The following is a 24841-nucleotide window of genomic DNA, read 5'->3' on the forward strand; positions in this document are numbered from 1 at the left end:
ATGCAAAGTACTCATTTAGTACCTCAGCTATGCCCCGTCTCTATGCATAGGTCTCCTTTTGGTCCCTAATCAGCCCCACCCCTCCTCTTACTACCCATTTACTATTTACATGCCTATAGAAGACTTTTGGATTCACTTTTATGTTAGCTGCCAGTCTATTCTCATACTCTCTCTTTGTCCCTCTTATTTCCTTTTTCACTTCCCCTCTGAACTTTCTATACTCAGCCTGGTTCTCACTTGGATTCTCAACTTGACATCTGGCATATGCCCCCTTTTTCTGCTTCATTTTGCTCTCCATCTCTTTTGTCATCCAAGGAGTTCTGGCTTTGGTTGCCCTACCTTTCCCCCTCATGGGATTATACCTTGACTGTATCTGAACCATCTCCTCTTTAAAGGCAGCCCATTGTTGCATTACAGATTTGCCTGCCAATCTTTGATTCCAGTTTACCCGGGCCAGATCCGTTCTCATCCCATGGAAATTGGCCTTCCTCCAATTAAGTATTATTACTCTAGAATGATCCTTGTCCTTTTCCATAGCTAGCTAATCTAAACATGATGATAATATGATCATTGTTCCCTAAATGTTCCCCTACTGACACTTGCTCCACTTGACCCACCTCATTCCCCAGAACCAGATCCAGCAATGTCTCCTTCCTCGTTGGGCCGGAAACATACTGATCAAGAAAGTTCTCCTGAACACATTTCAGAAATTCTTTCCCCTCTCTGCCATTTACACGATTACTATCCCAGTCTATATTAGGATAATTGAAGTTCCCCATTATCGCTACTCTATAATTCTTGCACCGCTCAATCAAAATTGATATCTTAATACTGGGAGTCCAATAGGAAAATACCATCTCATTGAAGCTGCTGGACATAGAATAAGAGGTATTCTATTCCCAAACTCAGCTAGATGGCTTGGTGATATACACAATGTTAAGCAAATTCAATTCATACATCCAAACTTTTAGCAACTATTGATTCATAATGCTCACTAGCACTAGCTCAGACTATATCAGAGATCATATGTTCCATTAAATTAACTTTTATTTGCATACACCATAGATTTATTTTCATATTGCTCTTCAGCAAGTGTAGGAGATTAAACAATGTGAATAGTTTAATTCTACTTGGCTTTATTTGAAGAGTGTGGCAAGAATACAATTTTCAACCTCAAAGGTGTGCCAATGTGTCTTGTATATGGTGTACGATTTCTGTCCACATTAACTTTACTTCCTGCATCGATTTGAGTCATACTTTTTATGTCAACATTTTATAAAGGCGCCTCTCACACCATCATTGCAGGCCTCTTGCCACCAGGTGACTTTGGTGTGCAAGCCACCCAATTCCAACCACCATTTTGTTTCTATCCCAATGTTCCGGGGGGGGGGGGGGGGGGGGGGTTAAACCTGCTTTTAGGGGTAGTCAAACTTTGTGGTGATTATACTACACAAGTGTATGTATTAACTCTTTAAAAACCCATTTTCACCTCATTAATCTTAAGCAGACTTTTGGCCTTTTAAAAAAAAAACGTACTTTTCAAATTAATGCAAGTGCACAACAAAATCTCCTGGGGGGGGGGGGTGGATCATCTGCAAGATCCTGGGAAGAGCAAAACATTACATCCTCCAACTAACCGCATTGCAACTCCATGGGATATCTGCATATACACATGGAAACCTTATGCTGAAATCCAAGTGCTTCCTTGGAAAACTGTAATGTTGCTGAGACAATTTACAGCCACAGTGAGCCTTGATCCAGAATTAATCTCATTACAGATTCTTTGAAGAAGTAATCGAAGTGTGACATCACCAGAAAGCAGGTAAGTGATTGGTTGGTGAGTATTTCTCTCTTTCTCGCTTTTCTCCAAACTTAAATATTGTGGTTTACAGTTTCTAAGGTCTCTGTTGTGTAGCGGGGACTGCTGGTAAACAAGGGCCCTTGAGTGTATCATTTAATTATAGTGTAATTGGTGGGATTGATTTGATTTAATTTAAATTAATTAAAGGGCAAGTGATGGCAGTACAGCTCGGCGCCGTGGTATGCTCCTCATGCACTATGTGGGAAATCAGGGACACTTCCTGTGTCCCCGACGACCAAGTGTATCCAGCTGCAACTACTGGCAGACCGCATTGCGGCGCTGGAGCTACGAATGGATACATACTGGAGCACTTGCGATGCTGCGGACATCATGGAAAGCACGTTTAATGAGTTGGTCACACTGCAGGTAAAGGCTGCACAGGCAGGAAGGGATTGGGTGACCACCAGGCATAGTAGGCAGTGCAGGCAGGTAGTGCAGGGGTTCCCTGTGACCAACCCCTCTCAAACAGATATATCGCTTTGGATATTGTTGGGGAGGATGGCTTATCGGGGGAAGGCAGCAGCAGCCAACTTCCTGGCACCATGAGTGGTTCTGCTGCACAGGACGGGAGGAAAAAAAAGAGGGGTAGAGCTATAGCAATAGGGGATTCTATTGTAAGGGGAATAGATAGGTGTTTCTGCGGCCGCAAACAAGACTCCGGGATGGTATGTTGACTCCCTGGTGCAAGGGTCAAGGATGTCTCAGAGCAGCTGCAGAGCATTTTGGAAGGGGAGGATGAACAACCAGTTGTCGTGGTGCATATAGGTACCAACGATATAGGTAAAAAATGGGATGAGGTCCTAAAAGCTGAATATAGGGAGTTAGGAGGCAAATTTAAAAAATAGGACCTCAAAAAGGTAGTGATCTCAGGATTGCTACCAGTGCCACATGCTAGTCAGAGTAGAAATAGAAGGATATTTCAGCTGAATATGTGGCTAGAGGAATGGTATAAGGGGGAGGGTTTTAAATTCCTGGGACATTGGAACCGGTTCTGGGGGAGGTGGGACCAGTACAAACTGGACGGTTTGCACCTGGGCAGGACCGGGACCGATGTCCTAGGGGGAGTGTTTGATAGTGTTCTGGGGGAGGGTTTAAACTAAAATGGCAGGGGGTTGGGAACCTGAGCAGGGAGACAGAGGAAAGGGAATCTAGGATAAAAGCAAAATACAGGAAGGAGAAAAGCAAAGGTGGCAGTCAGAGAAATCAAGGGTTTAAAATCAAACATGGCCACAGTAAATAATAATTCTAAAAGGTCTAAGAGTGTTAAAAAAAACAAGCCTGAAGGCTTTGTGTCTTAATGCGAGGAGCATTCGTAATAAGGTGGATGAATTAGCTGCGCAAATAGAGGTAAACGGATATGATATAATTGGGATTACGGAGACATAGCTCCAGGGTGACCAAGGCTGGGAACTCAACATCCAGGGGTATTCAATATTCAGGAAAGACAGGCAAAAAGGAAAAGGAGGTGGTGTGGCATTGCTGGTTAAAGAGGGGATTAACACAATTGTAAGGAAGGATATTAGCTCTGATGATTGGAATCTGTATGGGTAGAACGGAGATATACCATGGGGTAGAAAACGTTAGTGGGAGTGGTATACAGACCCCCAAACAGTAATGCAGAGTTGGGGATGGCATTAAATGGGAAATTAGAGACGCATGCAATAAGGGCACAGCAGTCATCATGGGTGACTTTAATCTACATATAAATTGGGCTAACCAAATTAGTAACAATACTGTGGAGGAGGAATTCCTGGAGTGTATACGGGATGGTTTCCTGGACCAATATGTCGAGGAACCAACTAAAGACCAGGCCATCTTAGACTGGGTATTATGTAATGAGAAAGGATTCATTAGCAATCTTGTTGTGCGAGGCCCCTTGGGTCGGAGCGATCATAATATGATCGAATTCTTCATTAAGATGGAGTGAAGTAGTTGATTCAGAGACTGGGGTCCTGAGTTTCAATAAAGGAAACTACGATTGTATGAGGCGCGAGTTGGGTAGGATTGATTGGGGAATGTTACTCAAAAGGGTTGACGGTGGATAGGCAATGGCAAACATTCAAATATCGCATGGATGAACTACAGAATTTGTTCATCCTTGTTTCGCATAAAAAGAAAACAAAAAAAGGTGACTCAACCATGGCTAACAAGGGAAATTAGGGATAGCATAAGATCCAAGGAGAGGACATATAAATTGACCAGAAAAAGCAGTAAACCTGAAGATTGGGAGCAGTTTAGAATTCAGCAAAGGAGGACAAAGGGATTAATTAAGAGGGGGAAAATAGAGTATGAGTGTAAGCTTGCAGAGAACATATAAACTGACTGTAAAAGCTTCTATAGATATGTGAAAAGAAAAAAAGATTGGTGAAGTCAAGCATAGGTCCCTTACAGTCAGAGTCAGGGGAATTTAAAATGGGGAACAAAGAAATGGCAGACCAATTAAATACATACTTTGGTTCTGTCTTCACAAAGGAGGACACAAATAATCTTCCAGAGATGTCGGGGAAAATAGGCTCTAATGAGAGGGAGCAACTGAAAGAAATCAGTATTTGTAGGGAAATGGTGTTAGGGAAATTGACGGGACTGAAGGCCGATAAATCCCCAGGGCCTGATAATCTACATCCTATGGTACTTAAGGAAGTGGCCCTAGAAATAGTAGATGCATTGCTGGTCATCTTCCAAAATTCTATAGATTCTGGAACAGTTCCCATGGATTGCAGGGTAGCTAATGTTACCCCACTATTCAAAAAAGGTGGTAGAGAGAAAACGGGGAATTATAGACCGGTAAGCCTGACATTGGTAATGGGGAAAATGCTAGAGTCCATTATAAAGATGTAATAGCAGAGCACTTGGAAAACAGTGGCAGGATCGGACAAAGTCAACATGGATTTACAAAAAGGTAAATCGTGCTTGACTAATCTACTGGAATTTTTTGAGGATGTAACTGGTAGAATAGATAAGGGAGAACCAGTGGATGTGGTGTATTTGGACTTTCAGAAGGCTTTCGATAAGGTCCCGCATAAGAGATTAGCGTGTAAAGTTAAAGCACATGGGATTGGGGGCAAGACACTGACTTGGATCGAGAACTGGCTGGCAGACAGAAAGCAAAGAGTTGGAATAAACGGCTCTTTTTCTCTGAGTGGCAGGCAGTGACTAGTGGGGTACTGCAGGGATCGGTGCTAGGACCCCAGCTATTCACAATATATATGAATGATCTAGACGAGGGAACTAGATGTAATAGCTCCAAGTTTGCAGACGACACAAAGCTGGGTGGGCATGTGTGCTGTGAGGAGGATGCCGAGAAACTCCAGTATGATTTGGACAGGTTGGGTGATTGGGCAGATGTATGGCAGATGCAGTATAATGTTGATAAATGCGAGGTTATCCACTTTGGTGGCATAAACAGGAAGGCAGATTATCTGAATGGCAATAGATTGGGAGAAGGGGAAGTGCAACGAGACCTTGTGCACCAGTCGCTGAAGGTAAGCATGCAGGTGCAGCAGGCGGTTAAGGCGGCAAATGGTATGTTGGCCTTCGTAGCGAGAGGATTCGAATACAGGAACAAGGATGTCTTGCTGCAGTTGTACAGGGCCTTGGTGAGACCACACCTTGAGTATTGTGTGCAGTTTTGGTCGCCTTATCTGAGGAAGGATGTTCTTACCATGGAGGGAGTGCAGCAAAGATTCACCAGACTGATGCCTGGGATGGCAGGAATGACGTATGGGGAGAGATTGAGTCGATTGGGCTTATACTCGCTGGAGTTTAGAAGAATGAGAGGGGATCTCATTGAAACGTATAAAATTCTAACAGGACTAGACAGACTAGATGCAGGAAGGATGTTCCCGATGGCGGGGGAGTCCAGAACCAGGGGTCATAGTCTAAGGAAAAGGGGGTAAGCCATTTAGGACAGAGATGAGGAGGAATTTCTTCACCCAGCGAGTGGTGAACTTGTGGAATTCTCTACCACAGAAGGCAGTTGAGGCCAATTCATTAAATATATTCAAGAAGGAGTTAGATATATTTCTTAAGGCTAAAGGGATCAAGGGATATGGGGAGAAAGCAGGGACAGGGTACTGAGTTTGGATGATCAGCCATGATCTCATTGAATGGCGGAGCAGACTCAAGGGGCCGAATGGCCTGCTCCTATCTTCTATGTTTCTATGTATTTGTGCGCTAATTCAGTGATCAGACACAACTGAATGGGTTATTCACAAATAATGCTAGCAGTGTCCTGGTTTCGGAAAGTCAATTAAGATAGTTACTTTGATGGCCGGGGAACAGGTCTAAACACGTGAATGTGCACAGTTTGAAAGAGGGGGATAAATTTCTTCCCTGATGGCTAGTCCATTAGGAAACTCACTGTAATGTGTGATTTAGGTTTGGCATCTGAGAAGGCACCAGTGTTGCTTTGATGGCTATTCCAATCAAAGCTGATCACCCTCAGCAGTTGTGTTTCTGGAAAGGAGGTCACCAGGGACTCCCTTGTGGTCTTCAGTTTACTATATTCTGCACCAAAGGCCATAGGATCTGTGTCAGAATTCCATCTGTTGTAACTTACCATCCAGAGACTTTAGTTTCAAGAATTCACCGAGGGGTGTTGTAAGTTCTTGTTTTAAAACAGTCCACTCATTTTATATGTAGTTTGGAAGTTTGGTTATTGTACTGTATTAGCATCTTGCATTTTTCTTTGCTTCAGTATGTTATTTTGTTTGTAAATAAAGCCAACTAAGTAGGTTAGCCTATATGCAGTGGGCGGGTGGTTGTTACTTTTCCATCTTCTAAGGTGGCAGGCGAACATACTGGGCATCCCACATACTTCCAATAATTGATTTATTATAGGGTGAAGTTCATCGTTAAACCTGGACTATGTTAATCCACATCAAGCAAAAACTGAAGATACGGGTTTCCATCCATAAAAGAGACTCAGTCTGCTTATGGAAACTGCAACTTAAGAGTGTTGCGAAAAGTCCAAACTGCAACAAAAAGATCCCCTGAACTTTTTGCCCAGAAGAACTGTGGACAAAGCAGTACGGTATGCTTCTCCTGACCCAATTCAATCCACTGTATTTACCCATCCGAACCCAACCTGTTGCATCAATCTTCCTTAGCACCCACACCAATCACATTTTAAGTAAAACAGCTTGCCAGCACAATCTCAAACCTTTGCAGTTTATGGAGGTTTAGATCCATGACTGTCCCACGCAAAATTCTTTTAGAAACTGTTTTATGATTTAAGTTATATAAATCAGAGCAGATGGTTGTTTATTGGTGCTATGAAAACTATACTTCACAATTCCCAAATTCCATTTAATTTCTTACACCTGTACAGACAGGAATCCTACAAAACTGGAAGGATAATGTACATTGAAATGTTTTTCTTTCATAGTCAAACTCAAACACACATGCATGTGTGCACAAGTACCAACAAAATACTTGTTTTCTCCACATAACCATTAGTGACTCACAACAATATACAAAAATCATGCAAGACATGTATTTTTTTTGACAATGTAGATGCACCTCAGTGATTGAACAATTTTACACAGCAAGTACTGTCCCAGCGGAAGTATCCCGGTTATCCTTGTCCATCCATGACAAAATTTGCATCTGTCATTTTCAGCTATTATGTTCTGGAGCAACTGTTTAACAAAATTGCATCCAATCATTAAACCATTGAAAAACATTTCCCCCCCCCAAAAAAAAAATTAAGTTTGATTTCAGGTGGAAGATTCAAAATGAACTTAGTTCACCCAATGCTTCAGCGAACAATGAACCATGTGGTGTAATACTGAGCCACAAAGATCAGGGAAGATTCAAGTTCAATCCCCTGAGTTAGCAGAGATGGGAGAGCAATAGTTGGCCTCAATACCCCTCACCTCCTGCCCAGACTGATATCTGGTAACCACAACTAGAACATGTGGAATCATGATCAAGCTTGGCGGTTATCCTCCCCATTGTCCACTAGTCTTTTTGCGTTCAATGGGTGAGGTACTAGAGTGCAACTGATGCTCATGGAGCCATAAATGAGAATGAGTCACCTTCGGAGGAGGGCAAAATACAGTTGAAAATTGCCTTAAAAAAAAAATGAACTTACAAATGGTATCTACACTATTGCAAAATAGTACATGTCCAAACAGATTCCAGAATGACATTTGCTGAGCAATCCTAGGATAACCTACTAGAACATAATTGTCTTAGCTACAGGGAATAGTCTATTAAAAGATTAGTTTGTATGCAGATGCCTGTTCAGCCTATTTAATCTCAGGTCTTCCAGAATATCATTTGTTTTCTCATTACAGCATCACCCATTTGTTTTTAAATGAGTCCAATATCCTGGTCTCAACTATTTTTCTGGCTCCTATTAAGACATCAAGGGGGAAAAATTTGGTTGCTTTGCGCCTCCCATTTGCGCTCTAAAAGGGCGCTAATGGGGCGCAAAGCAACTACCGTCCGGGCACGGCACTGCCAACGCCTCCTGCAAAATTCAGTGGGAGATTAGTGGCGGCGGTAACTTCTAGCGTTCCACGGCGCTGCGCGGGAGAGGCTGCGTGTGTGCATCGAACTTAGGTTTTCCCGGGAGGGTAAGTCTGCAGAATTTACACATTTAAAAAGCAGGCGTAAGGCCTGCTTTTTACAAGGTAAGCGGTGAATTAATTAAAATAAAACATTTTTTCCACAGGTTTATTATTTTTAAATACTTTAAAAGGTAAGTTTATTTTTAGCCCCGTTAGAAAAATAATTTTATTTTCAAAAATTTAAATTATTGTTTAAAATAGTTATTTCATGTAATTTATAGTTTATTTAAAAAGTGATTTAAAAAAATTTTTTTTTGAAGATTTAGTGATGTTTTGGGGCCTGTAGTATTTCTAAGTTTTGACAGCTCTTCCTGTCAAACTTATGAATGAAGCATTCCCTGCTACCATTGGCTCCCCATGGCCCACGTGATCCCAGGGGACGCATCGAACTAACTGCGCCCCTGGGATACGCAAGCACTGCGCGCCGGCAGTTGGAGCAGGCCCAGGATCGGAATTCCACGGGGGCCCACAGCACAACGGCTGGCGCGCAAGTTAAGTGCAGGTCGGGGGCTTGCACCCACCGGAAGCCTCCGACCCAAATTTCTGGGCCGATAATGTCAGGTTGCCAGAAGTATAGGTCCCGAATACAAAAGCTAAACTTTGCCTTTGTATTTCAAACATATAATTTTTTCCAACTTGTATAGAATTATATTTTTCCAAAAGGTTTCCTTTTAGCAAAGCTTCACTTCCTACAAAGTCTTAACTTGCCTGAGTGTGTCTAAAAACAGATGCAATATCCCAGCCATATGGATGACATTCCTTAAAGCATTAGACAATTTCAAAAGTTGGTTTGGCATTAAATTTGTGTGTTCCAGCATCACAAACATAAGGCATATTAAAAATGAACGTATTCTCAAGTTTAATTGTTTTAATTTAGCCACACAGCAAAGGAATGCGCACAGTCAACTTATCTGTGTATTTAGAACTCTGCCCAGTGTGAGGCTATGGTTGTGCCACCCTGGTCTCACTATGGGTTGTTGCCACGGTAACTTATTTATTGTGTTAAAAAGACAGTGATAAAATGACAACAGCTTCACTGCAAATTTCTGAATAGTGAGATGTTTCACATTCTCACACCGAATATACTTCTGTGTTTTCTATTCCATTTTTCTCCCTCATGCTCTTGCCAAAGCCTTTTAATAGAATTTGTTCAGCAATATTGTAGTTGCCAGATCACATCACTCTTCACGGCCCTTCTGAATTTTTATTCCTTTATGTCTAGAATTCCAGGAGCTATGGAGATGCCGATTCCATTTCTAGTTAATTTCATTGAAACACTTGTCAGACAAACGCTGTCCTTGTACAAACTAAATTTCAAAAAAGGAAAAGCTCTTGTACAACCACCTGAGCTGCCATGGTTTCATAGTATCTCTCAACACCATTAGGCCTTAAAAGCATCCGTACAGTGGTCACAGTCTTTCAGCATTTTACTGCTGCAACAACATGACGCTTTTAAAGTGCCTCAATCTCAAACAATAGACTGAAGTAAAAAAAAACAAAGCCTAGTAATTAGGACCAGCAGATGAAGGCTTAACATGGCCATATGATATTTCTCTGTCTGCTACTTTAACACAGACATTAACCGGTTCATTTTTTTTTAAATAGTGGATAGAGAATAATCATACAAATGTGTTTCAATGCAAAGGATGTTGGTGTTATTGATCAGAACTCCCATCTACCTATATTCCTGGTATCATCAATTGCTCCCAAGGTTATGTATGGCACAGTCTGTGCACAAAACAAAATGTCACACCCTCCTAATTGATTAACATTTCTTGGGAACCAATCAAATAACAGTTTAACTGTTATCCACATCTCTCGCAAGCTTCAGCCACATCTTTCAATTCACTGTGAGCAGTGCCATAGAATTTCCATTAGTATTAGGAATGTGTGCCAACATCATGCTGATTTATGGGCAGTTCTGTATTGTGCATCTGTGCCTAATGGGATGTGAAGTAAATGATTAACCCCATTTCACTCAGCAGTCTCACAGCTGGTGCAGAGAGAAGACTCATACTACCAGTCTGGGCCATCTTAAAATCCATGCCCTGGAGGTTAAAGAGACAAGTGTTCACTCAGTGCACCACCCAGAGAACAACACTTAGAACAAATACAGTAACAGAAGAATTCTGTTTTGCTCAATTATTTTGCATATTGTTCCAAGTCACTACTTTTAAAAAAAACAAACATTGCCAATATCAATGTTTTGCGTTTATTTTACTGTTTCTTCCACTCCTCAAGACGTTGGCCCCTTGTTGTGGTCTGGTTCCACAGATGCCTGTCGGTCTCCTGTACCTCATACAAGTGGCTGTTATTTATACATGAGCATGGACAGCAAATGTTGACAGGCTAAGCAATTGAAAGGAGCAACAGAGTGTGGCCATTTCTGTCCTTGCCCGACATCTACACAAATGCACTTCCATCAAGTGATTGGATAGCACGGAGGGGTGAGGACCCTGGCTGATTTTCCCCCTTCCTAAGCCACAGGCCAGTTGGAACTGTCCCACTCACCAAGATCATACCTAGGAACTTTCTGATCTGTATGGCTCAGCTACCAAACATGTAAATCCTCTGATCTACTGGAGGAGCCTGGTCTGCAAATCATTTAAGTTGTTAGCTGAACCCACAGGCCCCGACATGTACTTTACGTTTTTAACCAGAGTCAACAGGGGATGGTCTCGGTCAAGGAATGATGGCAGGTTTTAGCTTTTCAGGCTAAACCCACACCACATATTCAAACATTTATTGGAAAGGAGCAGTATTAAGAACACACCAGCATGTTGACATTATCTCACCCTTGCTGGTGACATGCATTAAGATTTTAGGCTGATGTCCTGCTGCTGAGCTAAAATAGCCTAAAAAATATCGAGTCCCTTGTTGTATACTAACAATTACATCAAAAAAGGTGCTATAGATCTTCTAAGAGGAGCACATTAAATTTAGTCCAAAGCCACACGCTCCAGAGGCTATAAAATAAGTGTTATCACACTCTAACTCGTCTCTGTGGATGTCACATGGAAATGAATTAGACCAGTCCACATGTTGGAGCAGGTTTTAGTTTTATTTTGAATTGCAGCCTACATCAGCCAAGATGCTGCCCAAATGCATATTTAAAATATTAACCTCATCGATACGTGTCCAAAATAGATATTCCCAAATTCATCGATTATAACTTCACACCACGACTAGGAAAGTCCACTCAATCGTTTCATTCAAAAAAAAAAAATGCTCACTTGTGCAGGGTATTTCAGTTCAAGAGAAAGTAATGAAACTTACAACTTGGAACCAATTTACTGGCCGGATGCTGCTGGCTGCTACATTCAACCTTCCACCAACAGGCATCCAAATTTCACCTCAAAAGGTTTTACACGCTGCTGGTTTGCTACTTGACAGAAAATATATTGTACGAAACTTATCTATTGCTATGCAAGGGAAAAAGAACAAACACAAACCAACACTTTGAGGTAAGTCATCAGCCTGCACACTTTCATTCTGCTGGTTAATGGGTCCCTCATTAAAACAGTTGAAGACTTTAGAATGCTGAATCTAAACATTATCTACAGATTACATTAATTTACAAATTAAATTTATACAATTCCCTTTCCATTTGAAACATTCCACTGGGTGTTATAAATGAGCTCAACAGGTAATGCAAGGATATAGTAAATTAGAATGTGGTTAACTTATGTCATTAATGGAACAGTGAACTGGGAAAAGTGAATACAAATTTGGCAATGAAATTGAAGGTGTATATTCAGGATCTTGAACAGTCAAGTATTACAAATTTATGGTGTCCTCTTGCACACAACTTTATAAAAAGTGTTTTTGTGAAACTAATTGGGTTGCAAGATTTGGGGGGGGGGGGGGGGGGGCACAAAACCACGACTGTCTAAATGAAAGAAAACTTTAAAAAATATATGAACATTACATGTAAAATGGATCAGCAATTGCTTTAGAAGGCTCTCAGGTGGCTATTTGTATAGCATCGTTAAAGGTCGTAGTAGTAGAATTTTCCAATACTTATGACATATTCTAGAATTATTTTGCCAACTATACATTAGTTATCGAATGTAAATTATGGTTGACCTAGAGAAGTTTTCAACTCCAGGACCTATAAAAGTGACCTCAGTAACTGGACAAGCTAAATCTAAAATACAGCACTGGGCATCAACAGCAAAGTGGGACACACTTGATGCTTTTATTTTACAACTGTTAAAAGCCCACTCAAGTTAGTTGTGTGGATTTTCACTGGAACAACATACTGTCCTACACTAAGCAACCAAACACTCCAATAGGAGATATAGTTTTAATTAAGTCAGAAGCCCAGTTTTTTGTTGGTGCATGTCCTAGCACTGTACAGAAAAGCTATTGTATTATTGCTGCCAATTTGCTAAACCGTTTCGCCAGAGAAATATTCAAGCACTTGGTGTTAATGAATTCCTTTAAAAAATTCACATTTCTCAGAAGTGGTTACTGTAATTTGGTGGCTATGTAATGTTTTAGGTAGCAATGGAAAAGGGCCATTACCAAAGATATCGTGGCACACTTGCAGTCACTAGCATCCCAATACTGCCAAGCAGGCATTTTGTTTGCATCAGACATTTCAAATTTGAAAGCCACATAAGCTTGATAATGCTCACAAATACCTGCACAAATAGCACAGAAAAGTAAAGCGCTCTCCAGCATAAATTGCAGGTCATCAAGAGTGGCTTTCCAGACTTCTTGGAACCCCCTAAATTTAGGATTTATGAAAATCCAGCCAAGATAAATTAAACTAGGTCAGAAATTCATAGCACAGTGGTGGATTACTACTTCTTATTTTGCATACCTTCAAAGCTCACTCAACTGAGCTATGTGACTTATTATGTGAATGAAATACTGCACTCAGTGAAGCACTATAAAGAGGGTCATGGTTTTTATATTGAAAAAATAATTTGAAATGACTCCAGTTTTCTCCAACATGCTGGAGAAACTATTTCCAATATTATGCTCTTCTCTTTCAAACTGGTTAGGTTTAATTATTGTCTAGCTAAAGATTCCTTCAGCCTGTAACAGTAATACCACTCGCACACAGAACTATATAACATCCGCAATCGTATGCATTTGCAAGTGGTGTGTAATCTGTATTACGGTACGTATTGTGTGTTGTGGCATGATGGAAGAAAGTGCGTAAATTTTGTACAAACTCTTTTCTACCAACGAACAGTAATTTCTCAGCAACAGGTTGCTCTCATAAGTTGCAAGAGCAAGTCACTCCGTTCAGGGAGGATGCCTCTGAATGACAGACAAGTGCATCCACTCCTGTATAAATTCATCTTAAAAGCAGTGCTCCAATATCTTACTCATGTAAGAGTGTGAAAAATCAATCCTTGATTTGCACGCTGAGTTTGCCAGGTTTATTTGGAATGATACGCATCGTGAACTATGTCAGGACCCTGACTTGACATGATCCAGCTTTCTCCAATATCTGAAAAAATTCATAGCACAGATCTTAAGGTTTCATACCCAAATTCCATACTGGGAAAATGGCAGCAGTTTTTAAAATAGACGAAAACATTAGCTCATGGATTCTGGCATAAAATCAAAAATACAAGCAGCCATTAGGACCAAAGATAGATGGACTGTCACTAAAAGCAATCTGAACTTCCAGGAAGATGCAGGACATACACTGGCCCAGGCCCATTATTTTTTATTGGTCAGTAGCTATGTTATAAAAGGGCAGGAGTGTCAACCCGGAGCACAGAAACAGGAGTCAACAGAATTCTAAACCACTGTCTAACAAAAACAAAATGAATCATAACTTCTCCCTTTCAGCATTTGCACAAAATTACATATCCAGACCTTTAAATATACACCTTTGGTGCCATGAATATAGATGGAGATTTGCCAAACCCATGTTTTTGTTTACTTGAATCTTCAGAATGAATGGAATGTTTATTATGCAGTAGTTGGTGCAGAGTATGCTCAAGCAGACAAAAACGTTGATAATTACTATATTCATCAGTGCAATTATTTTAGATTACACTGGGGTAGATTTTGACTTTGTGCGAAAGTGTAAAACGGGCGATAGCGAATCAGCAGCCTGTTTTACATCTCTCCCGATTTTTATTTCCATTGACAGAGAAAAAGGGTACAGTTCTTTAACAATTCCATGGGGTGGAATGTAACCTACAATAATTACATTAGTAAATATAGCTACTTTTGCTTCTCCATGATCTTACTTTTTAATAAAGCTGATTTTTACTTTTTAACCTGAGCAAGATCTGGCCACATGGTGTTTTCCATAAGTTCATATTGACCTGAGCATGTAGTCGGTATGTGGACAACATTGTGCTGGAGTTAGATTATCCACAGGCAGAGAACCTGCTGCACCAACTCTGAGCATAACAAAGACACAGAAAGCAGCAAGTCACCCCAGAGGGCTGCTGACAAATAGAATAGAGGAGCTGTTAGGTGCAACATTCATATGGGATTCCATCTGGAGAGACTTGTCAACAATGCTCCAGGCAGTTCACCCAAATGGTTCTTCCTTTCTGTAAAAATGTGTTCTTGGGATATGGGCAACACTGGCAAGGCCGCACTTATTGCATGTCCTTAATGCTCCAAGAAGTTGGTGGTAGACGTTTTCCTTCAACCACTCAGTCCTTAGTCGTCTTCTTAGGCAGTACCTCGGAACCGAGGATGACTTGCTTCCACACTAAAAATAGGAGTTCTCAGGTGACTGACGAGTCTAACGCGGGACCTACAGTCTCTGTCACAGGTGGGGCAGACGGTGGTTGAAAGGGTGAGTGGGTGAGGTGCTCGAGTTGATGCATGCTCTTTGCACTGCCTGTGCTTGGCTTCCGCTTGCTCCTGGCAGAGACTCTAGGTGTTCGGCGCCTTCCCGGATGCTTCTCCTCCACTTTGTGCAGTCTTGGGCCAGGGATTCCCAGGTGTCGGTGGGGATGTTGCACTTTTTCCAATGAGGCTTTGAGGGTGTCCTTGAAGTGTTTCCTCTGTTCACCTGGGGCTCTCTTGCTGTGTCGGAGCTCCGAGTAGAGCACTTGCTTTGGGAGACTCGTATCGGGCACGCGGATGATGTGGCCTGTCCATCGGAGCTGATTGAGCATGGTCAAAGCTTTGATGTTGGGGATGTTGGCCTAAGCGAGAACACTACTTTATAGTAATGTTGCTCCCGCACTGGTATTGGGTAACGAATTCCAGGATGTTGACCGTGACGATAAAAGGAGCATGATACATGTCACAAGTCAGGATGTTGTACTACTTGGAGGAGAATTTGCAGGTGATGGTCTTCCTACAATTTTGCTGGTCTCGTCATTCTCAGTGGTACAGGGGAGGGAAGTGCTGTTGAAGTGCTTGGTGAGTTGCTGCAGTGTATCCTGTAGGTCGTACATACTGCAGCCAGTGCAACAGTGATGGAAGGGGTGGATACGGAGCCTAGTGGATTAAGTGAACTCCTCAGCCCTGGATGTTGTTGAGCTTCGAGTGATGTTGATGCCGCACACTTTGGGCGAGTCCCTTGCAACTGTGACCAACAAGTACCTTCTTCCCGTGAGGAAGTCAATGACAAACATCTGTCCTGTTTCAGATCATAAAGAATCTCTACATTATATATTTTTAATAAACATTTGTAGCTATGTCTAGTATTTTAATAATTTAAAAATACCTTCGGTGACTGTTTTCTGAGAGAAATTTCTGTCACTTTTGTAAAGGGGTGGACACAACCTGCCCGACACTGAAGTATGAAGGGGAGAGGAAGGGGAGGGAGAAGGCGGCAATCTTTTTTTTTTGAATGTCTTTGTCATTTATCAGGTCCAAATTGGTTGGTCAGACACCTCAGACTTGTGATACATTAACATATGTGAGGCTGCCACTATGAGAGAAAGGTGCTATTTCTTCCCTTAACGAGTAAGCCATCAAAAACAAGCTAGCCAGGTGCACACAGTCAGAATTAGCATCTCCTGGTTAAAGCAGACACCAGGGGCCCGATTTTCCCGAAGCTGCAGGGAATTGTCGGGTTCCCCAAATGTCGGGTTCCGACACAAATCTAAATGGGTCAGCCAGCTGGACGCAATTTTCCCTCAATTGGCCAATTAATTTCCAGCGTGTGGGCACCCTTGCTAATTGTCCATTTCCAGTCAGAAAGCCCCACAGTATGATGTCATCATTCGTGGTGCTTTTAAAGTCTCCAGCAAGCTTTTCAACCTCTGCAGGCTTCCCAACCAGTCGGACAGAATGGCAGAGGAGCCTTTACCAGCTGCTGCCAGCGGCAGAGCCCGAGCTGCCGCCAAATTTGATGAGACCTCATTGGTGGATGGGGTTAAGGCCCACGGGGAGGTCCTCTTCCCTAGCTCAGGGAGGAAGAGGCCTCCCAAAGAAACCAGGGCTGCTTGGATGGAGGTGGCTGCAGAGGTGAACCCTCGGAGTCACCAGACGGACCTGGATGCAGTGCAGGAAGCGCTTCCATGATCTTCACCGTACAGGAAATGTAAGCATGAAGTTTCCATAACCCTCAACCTGATCCCCATTGCCTTTCCCCAACAGCACTCAGCTTCAACACTCTCTTCCTCCACATCCCACTTCACAGTCACATCCATGCACCCTTACCTAGTGGTTAGCACTGTTGCCTCACGGCGCCAGGGACCCGGGTTCGAATCCGGCCTTGGGCGACTGTCTCTGTGGAGTTTGCACATTCTCCCTGTGTTTGCGTGGGTTTACTCCGGGTGCTCCGGTTTCCTCCCACAGTCCAAAGATGTGCAGGTTAGGTTGATTGGCTATGATAAATTGACCCTTAGTGTTAGGGGGATTAAATACGTGGGGTTACGGGGATAGGGTGGGATATGTGTTGGTGGAGGGGTTACGAGGATCGGGTGGGATATGTGTCGGTGCAGGCTCGATGGGCCGAAATGGCCTCTATCTGCACTGTGGGGTTTCTGTGATTCTGTGATTACCCATTCCCTCTCTCTCTATGTTCACATTACTATTCCACCATGCAGCCCTCACACTGCCTCTCACTCGGATGCTTGGAACACAACTGACAACACACAGGGAGGGCCCTTGGTCTTGCAGCCTCACACCATCTTTGTCTCCTTTTAAGTATCTATGCGATGCAATCTCTACACTCACTCCTGCACTCTCACTCAAACTCCACTTGTCTCCCTCATTGCAGGAAAAGAGAGCTCACAATAGGAGAGAGCGAGCGAGGACTGGTGGAGGACCACCCTCAATCGCCCACCTGACCCCCTGGGAGGAAGCAGTGATGGAGATTGCTGGGGGCGACGTGCCTGTGGAAGCTGGGGCAGGAGAGACAGGAGCAAGCCCGCAAGCTGGTGACAGAATAGTTTCCCACATCTCTCATTGACATAGCATAAGTCGCCGTTATGATTCTGAAGCTACATCATTTGGACTTCTGAGCATCTGCCAAATCCAATGTGCAAGTAGCCTTGGCATCAGATCTCTAACTCTTTCCTTTACTCCCCCACAGGACCATCCAGAGCCCCCGTCCCCACTGCCGCGGAGGAAGAGGCTTTGCAGCCAGACTCCTCAGAGGAAGCTCCAGCCTGAGGGCGCAGCGTCAGCAGAAGTAAGTGCACCCAGCACCAGCGCAGACACTCTCACCTCGGGGGGGGGGGGGGGGGGGGGGGGGGGGGGGGGCCTTCGGGACATAGAGTAGTGTTGTCACCTGGTGTTTCACAGCTCACAAGTGAGCATCAGCAGATTGTGGAGACAGGGACAGCAGTGAAGAGTCCTCGTCGGAGGGTGCAGGCCTCTGCCAGCTCAGCTCAATGTCGACCCTATGCCTCTGGGTCCATCCGCAAGAGAGGAGGTGATGGATCTCCATGCACAGATGCAAGAGTCTCTGGCAGGTTGTGTCTCCAGGGTCGCTGCGAGTGTGGAGCTAATGGAGGAGTCCATGGCGAGCATGAGCAGAGCCTTATTGGAGTCATTGGCGCATGAAAGCATCACCACAGAAAGGATGGCTACCTGCGTGGTAAGGCTGGCTACCGCCGAGGAGAGGAGGGCTGCGGCCAAGGAGGGGAGGGCTGCGGCCATGGAGGAGCTTAGTCGCCAGGGTATCGAAAATATGGTGAGTGCTCAGAATAGAAGGACATCTCTTGAGGAGCGATGGCCATCTATTGAGCACCGAAACCAGACCTTCATGGAAGTCCCTGAGCTGGACTTCTAATGCAGAGACGGGTCCCCATGGCCCCCTTGATGTGCAGCAAGGTGCTCTCCAGCCACGTGCAGGCGCTGAGGGGGAGCTGACCCATGAGAGGGAGGTTGTTGGCACACCTCAAGGAAGTGGGGGCTTCTCTCCACGCGCTCACACTTCCATGCCACTTCAGAGCCCCATCGGAGTCCACACCCAAGTGAGATAGGAGTCTCAACCCCTGCACAGCCGCAGGAGCAGCAGACTGCTGGCGAGCCCTCACAGGCTCGCCACCCCAGAGGACGCCCACCAAAGGTGTCGAGACAGGAGCAGCAGGAAAGTGAGCAAGGGGCCTCCACATCTGCTGAAGCCACAGGGGTACCACTACGTAGGAGCACGCACAAGAGAAAAATAAAGCACCACTAATCACAAGGGTGAAAAGTCTTGTATATCGTTTCATGTACATAAAAAACCTGGTGGCAACTGCTGCAGTTGTGGCGTCTGTCATTTCGCGAATGGGGATTTCACATTGAGGCCTTAGGATTTCTTGCAGAGGTCAGCAAGCTGGTCAAATTAGGTAGAAATGCACAGGCATGGGCCACTGTCCATGGTCAGTTAAGAAGCAGCGAGGCTAGAGTGTTTGATGTACCAGGCTACGCAAATCTGGCCAGGATGATTGCATTCCTTACATTCCGCCCAGCAATGTTCTCACGCACTGGTGCCGCTGGTTGACGGGCCTCTGCAGGATGCTCGTTTCCGTCCTTAGCATCATCCTCATCCGAGGCGGCTCTGTGAGGAGCCTCTTGGTCCTGCGGAATCGGCAAGCCATGACGCTGTGCCATGTTGTGAAGCACACAGCATACCACGACGATTTTGGAGACCCTGGCTGCTGAGTACTGTAGGGCTTCACCTGATCTATCGAGGCATCTGAAGCGCATCTTTAGCAATCCAATGGCTTGCTCGATAATGCATCTGGTGGAAATGTGGCTGGAGTTGTAGCGCTCCTCAGCTTCGTTGGCTGGTCTCCTCAACGGCGTCATTAGCCAAGTCCGCAGGGGATATCCCTGGTCTCCAAGTAGCCATCCCTGAAGTTCATTTGGCGGACTGAATAGCGGAGGCACAGTAGAATGGCACAGTATGAGGGAGTCATGGCAGCTGCCAGGGTACTTGGCCCAAACATGCAAAAATCACCACCTTGTGGTCACACACCAGCTGAACGTTAAGGGAGTGGAAGCCCTTGCGGTTGACAAAAACTCCTGGATTGTGATGGGGTGCCCTAAGGGCCACATGTGTGCAGTCAATGACGCCCTGCACCCTTGGAAAGTCTGCCAGCTGAGCTAATCCAAGCGCTCGCGCCCTCACACTTGCGCGATCCCTGGTGAAATGGATGTGATTGCCCTCTTTGCCCTCGCGCACATCGATGACCTGTTTGATGCAAGTGTGTGTGGCCGCCTGAGAGATGCCACTGATGTCTGCTGCTAATCCCTGGAAGGAGCCTGAGGCATAAAAGTGGAGTGCGGTGGTGACTTTTGATGGCCACTGGTAAGGAATGTCGACCTGCTGCTCTGGGCTCCAGGTCTTGCTGTAGCATTGTACAGATGTCAGTCACTACCTCTCGCGAAAGTTGGAGCTGCCTTTGGCACTGCTGCTCAGTCATGTTGATGTAGCTCACCCCGTGTCTGTAGACCCTGTTTGGGGGGGGTATCTCCTGCGCCAACGGCCTTCCATGCGCTGGCCCCTTCTGGCCTGTGCTGCCTCAGGTGGCTGAGCCGCAGCCTGTCGTTCCTGCTGGTGCTGCTGTTGTTGCTGGATCTGCTGCAGCCTCCTCTGCTGTTGGAGATCCTCTAATGCCAAGAAGGGAAGGAACAAAAGGCCTCCCAAAGTTCTGGCAGATGCCTCCGTTGAGGAAGCGCCGACTGAGAGGGGCTTCCCAGGAGCTCACACTGAAGAGTGTGAGGCTCCAACCTTCCACAGCTGTGCCTAAGCCTTGAACAAGTTGCCCCAAGCCTGGAGCAACAAGGTCCTGCAGCCTACAAATGCTGTCTGATTAAATCTCTTCGTTCCCGATTGACCTGCAGCTGAAAGTAAGCAAGCCGACATTGTTCACACCAGGTTTCATCAGCGGTGTTCCCACCAGGCGTGGTTTACGTGGGGAAAGGCTGAAAATTGCAAGGGCCCCTTAAAATTGGATTACAGATGCTAATTATTGCTGATTAGGCTCCCGACGACCAGTCCCGCCTGCTGCAGGCGGGACTGATTCGGGTCGCGTTGAAACACCCACTATTTCTGCGATTTTTTTTTTTTTTTTTTTTTTTTTTTTTTTTTTTTTTTTTCCTTCTTTTTTTTCCCCCCCCCCCCCCCCTCTTTCCAACCCCCGCACGCTTGAAACCCCACCTGACGGCTCCAGGAAAATCGGGGCCCAGGTGTCACTGCCAAACAAGGTCATATATAACCCTTGTCTGGCATGGTGTTGCTGTTCTGATTCTTGATGGTTAGGTAGGAGTCATATGAATCTGGCTAAATATTGAAAGCTTTCCCTAGTTCTTCAGTTCAGTTCAAACAGTTCCACTACATGTCAGGTCACTACAATGAGGCAAGACTCGAAGCATAACAGTGGGCATTTATGTTAAAGCACCTCAAAGGATCTGTGTTATTTCAGTTCAAGAAAAAAAACACACTTTTAAAGCAAAGTTGAAAGTTAATTAATGTGGTGCAACATAATCTGATCTATTTTTGTTTCCATATTATTTTACTTTTTAATAAACCGGATTCATAACTTTTGACCAGAGCACTGCATCTGGCTCTGTCGTATTCTCCATCAGGTTGGAGAGATCCAGAGCAGACAGTGGGTAAGTTGTATTATTTGTGGTAGACTGGTTCATTGTTCACCCTGTGGCAACATTATCTGTATATTTTGTGCATAAAGTCAAGCTTCAGTTCATAGGAAACACGGCCTTGACTATGGAGGCCAACTTTTGTGTTGAACGGGAGTAAAAAGTATTGGGAAGAAGACTAAATTGTAACAATTATGTACATACCTAAACTCTTTTAGGATGCCAAGACTGTTTAAGTCGTTAATGAAACTGTTAACATAGAACTCTATCTATCTTCTTTCTTTGCCACTATTCGGTGGGTGTGATCCAAACCTTACCTGCAGATTGAAGAACCTGCTGTAGCGTCTGTAGATGACTTCTGTGGAACCATTGGACCATGTGACTTGGATGATGTAAACCTGAAAGAAAAGAAAATTGATCAGGAAAGAATCTCATCACAGCGAGATCATGTGATTTGCTGCTATTATCCCCACTACTACCATCCTCTTATCATCCCAGCCAAATACTAAATTTGTTTATGTTGCAATGTAAACTGTATGAATTAAGTTATGAACACAACTCCACAAGTAATCAACTTAAAATGGATTTTTCCCTCCCTACAGTGAGAGCAGCCAGGTGATCTGCTCCAGGCCTTTGATAAGGACATTTGCTGGATACTCGGAGGTGGGGAAAAGAATGTCGCAGTCCCCTACATGTGAAAGAACATGAGCTGTACAGCATACCTCTCCTTGGTGGACCAGCATCTGGAACTCAGAATGGGGCCACATTCCTCAGGGGTTATGCCAGTTCCCCAATAACACCAGCAGGAGGCTAGCAGAACTCTTCGGAAAACACCAGAGACTCATTTATGCCAAATCTCCAGCATTTCTTGGAATTTCTGACTTGCCTTGTAAAAGGTGCAACCTCTGCCCACTCCGTACAAGGCAAATATCATCAGGGGATGCAGAGGCAGGGATTCCCTACACCAGAATTTTCCACTCAACTGGTTCAGCTGGGACCAGTGTATCTCTGCAGGCTGGTATTCAATAAGTTAAGATGTATCAACATTCTGATGGCCAAAAGTGCAGTACAAACCAGGGAAGCGCAACCCCTCAGATCTGCAGCTGCATCTTGAGCCTTGGACATCCAAACCTACAGGCTACCAATGGAGATCAGCAGCCAGAAATGACTGATTCCATCAGAATGACGAAAGGTCATCGACCTGAAATGTTAACTCTGTTCCTCTCTGCACAAATGCTGCCTGAACTGCTGAGTATTTCCAGCATTTTCTGTTTTTTTATATCACAATGCAATTACTGTATTTAAAAGAAAAGATCTTTGAAGGAAAATCAACACTGCAGAATTGCACTTTATTTATAAAAGTAACTAACTGTGCTTATCCTGATCAACAGCAAAGCAGCCTAACTTTACCTCCGATACATGGATAAGGTGAGTGGATTAAAGAGACGGTGCTTGTATGTCGATTTGGTTACCCTTGAACACATTTATCCCCAAACCAAGCAATTTGTAAAAGGATCCCATTAACCGACAAATTGTTGGCATGATTAGTACCAGAGGAAATATTTAAACTTGAGTTTACTGACACATGGCTCCCAAGTTTGACTACAAACATCCTGTTCTTGTACACTTACTACTAGCCCTGGTAGGTTTACAAGCATCAGCCTTTGGTCATTCTTTCAATACTCTTATTAGGTGCCCTGAAACATCTGTGGCACACATGTTGTGAACTGCAGACTGTTGGGTACTTAGCAATGCACCTCAGAAGGAAGCATTGTGAATTAAAGCACACTGTTGCATGGCAGAACAGATTGAGAATTTCATTACTGAGAGCACATTAGCAGATTAAAGAGTTAAATCTAATGGGTAAAACATCAACTGCTGTAAGTAATGATCATCAATGAATAATCAATCATTTATATCAATTAGTGAAAATCAATTTCCAGCTTTAATTACAAATCAAACTCAATAATGTCTGATTGATATCCTGCATGTGGTGATGTTACAAATCTCCAGGGAACTGACAAAACAGGATAGTCTGAGCAAAAAGACAGTCTCACCCTCAGCAATCACGAGGTCACTGAAACCAGAACACGAAGGAATTTTTGAAACCACTGCCACATCCTTTCAGCTTCCAGTAAAGAACGTAATGACTCCTGTGTTGTAATTAGGTGGTCTGAATAAAAAATGAACCCATGACAGACTCTGTCAATAGCTCCCACTGAGTAACGCAAGAGTAATGGAGATCATCTGTTGGCCAGCAGCCAACTCTCCATGCTGTGACCAGATGATTTATTTTTGGGGGGTGGGAAAAAAGAAAAAACAGGGTCACACAAAAGAACATCCTGCCACATACAAAGACTGCTGACAAGGTGCAAAAACCAGCATGCTTTTACAGGAGTCTCTGGGTGAGAGGAGGAAGTTGGAGTCACACTGCAGACTCACTGAAAGTGCTGTATCTCTTCAATTTATAGATGAGGGATGTTAGTGTTGGAAACTGGAATACTTTGGGCACCAACCAAGCAGTTTTCAGACTTGTGGCATGTGGTGAGCACCGTGTCAGCCATGGCTCAGTTGGTAGCACTCTTGCCTCAAGAGTCAAGTCTCACTCCGGAGACTTGAGCACACAATCTAGGTTGACACTCCAGTGCAATACCGAGGGAGTGCTGCACTGTCAGAGTTGATGTTAAATCGAGGCCCCCACTGCCCTCTCGGGTGAAGGCAAAAGATCCCATGGCGCCATGTTGAAAGAGAGCTCTCCTGGTGCCCTAGCCAATATTCATCCCTGAAACCAACATCACTAAAAAAGATAATCTGATCACATTGCTTTTGTGGGATGTTACTGTGTGCAAATTGGCTGATGTGTTTCCTAAATACAACATTAGACTACACTTCAAAAGACTGTAAAGCATTTGGGACATTGAGATTGTGAAAGGCGCTATAGAAACATAGAAGATAGGAGCAGGAGTAAGCCATTCGGCCCCTTGAGCCTGCTCCGCCATTTAATGAGATCATGGCTGATCATCCAAATTCAGTACCCTGTCCCTGCTTTCTCCCCATATCCCTTGATCCATTTAGCCTTAAGAAATATATCTAACTCCTTCTTGAATATATTTAATGAATTGGCCTCCACTGCCTTCTGTGGTAGAGAATTCCACAGGTTCACCACTCTCTGGGTTAAGAAATTCCTCCTCATCTGTCCTAAATGGCATACCCCTTATCTTTAGACTGTGACCCCTGGTTCTGGACTCCCCCGTCATCGGGAACATCCTTCCTGCATCTAGTCCTGTTAGAATTTTATAAGTTTCAATGAGATCCCCTCTCATTCTTCTAAACTCCAGCGAGTATAAACCCAATCGACCCAATCTCTCCTATAAGGCAAGTTCTTTCTTTTTGAAAATTGAGGGTAACAGCATGCAAGAAC

The 24841-nt window shown here is 44.0% G+C and overlaps 1 protein-coding gene across 2 annotated transcripts in view; it reads right to left on the bottom strand.

Moving 5' to 3' along the window:
* Positions 1–24841, bottom strand: part of sh3pxd2b (SH3 and PX domains 2B) — a 381839-nt gene that overhangs the window by 347580 nt on the left and 9418 nt on the right. For both annotated transcript variants that reach the window (XM_085995331.1, XM_085995333.1), the window contains exon 2: positions 21738–21818. In XM_085995331.1, coding sequence (XP_085851457.1) covers positions 21738–21818 — 81 coding nt within the window. The remainder of the gene's footprint in view (positions 1–21737; positions 21819–24841) is intronic.

Source organism: Somniosus microcephalus, chromosome 8, assembly GCF_052327205.1.
Source record: "Somniosus microcephalus isolate GS21.2 chromosome 8, FLI_Smic_1.0, whole genome shotgun sequence".
Taxonomy (NCBI): domain Eukaryota; kingdom Metazoa; phylum Chordata; class Chondrichthyes; order Squaliformes; family Somniosidae; genus Somniosus; species Somniosus microcephalus.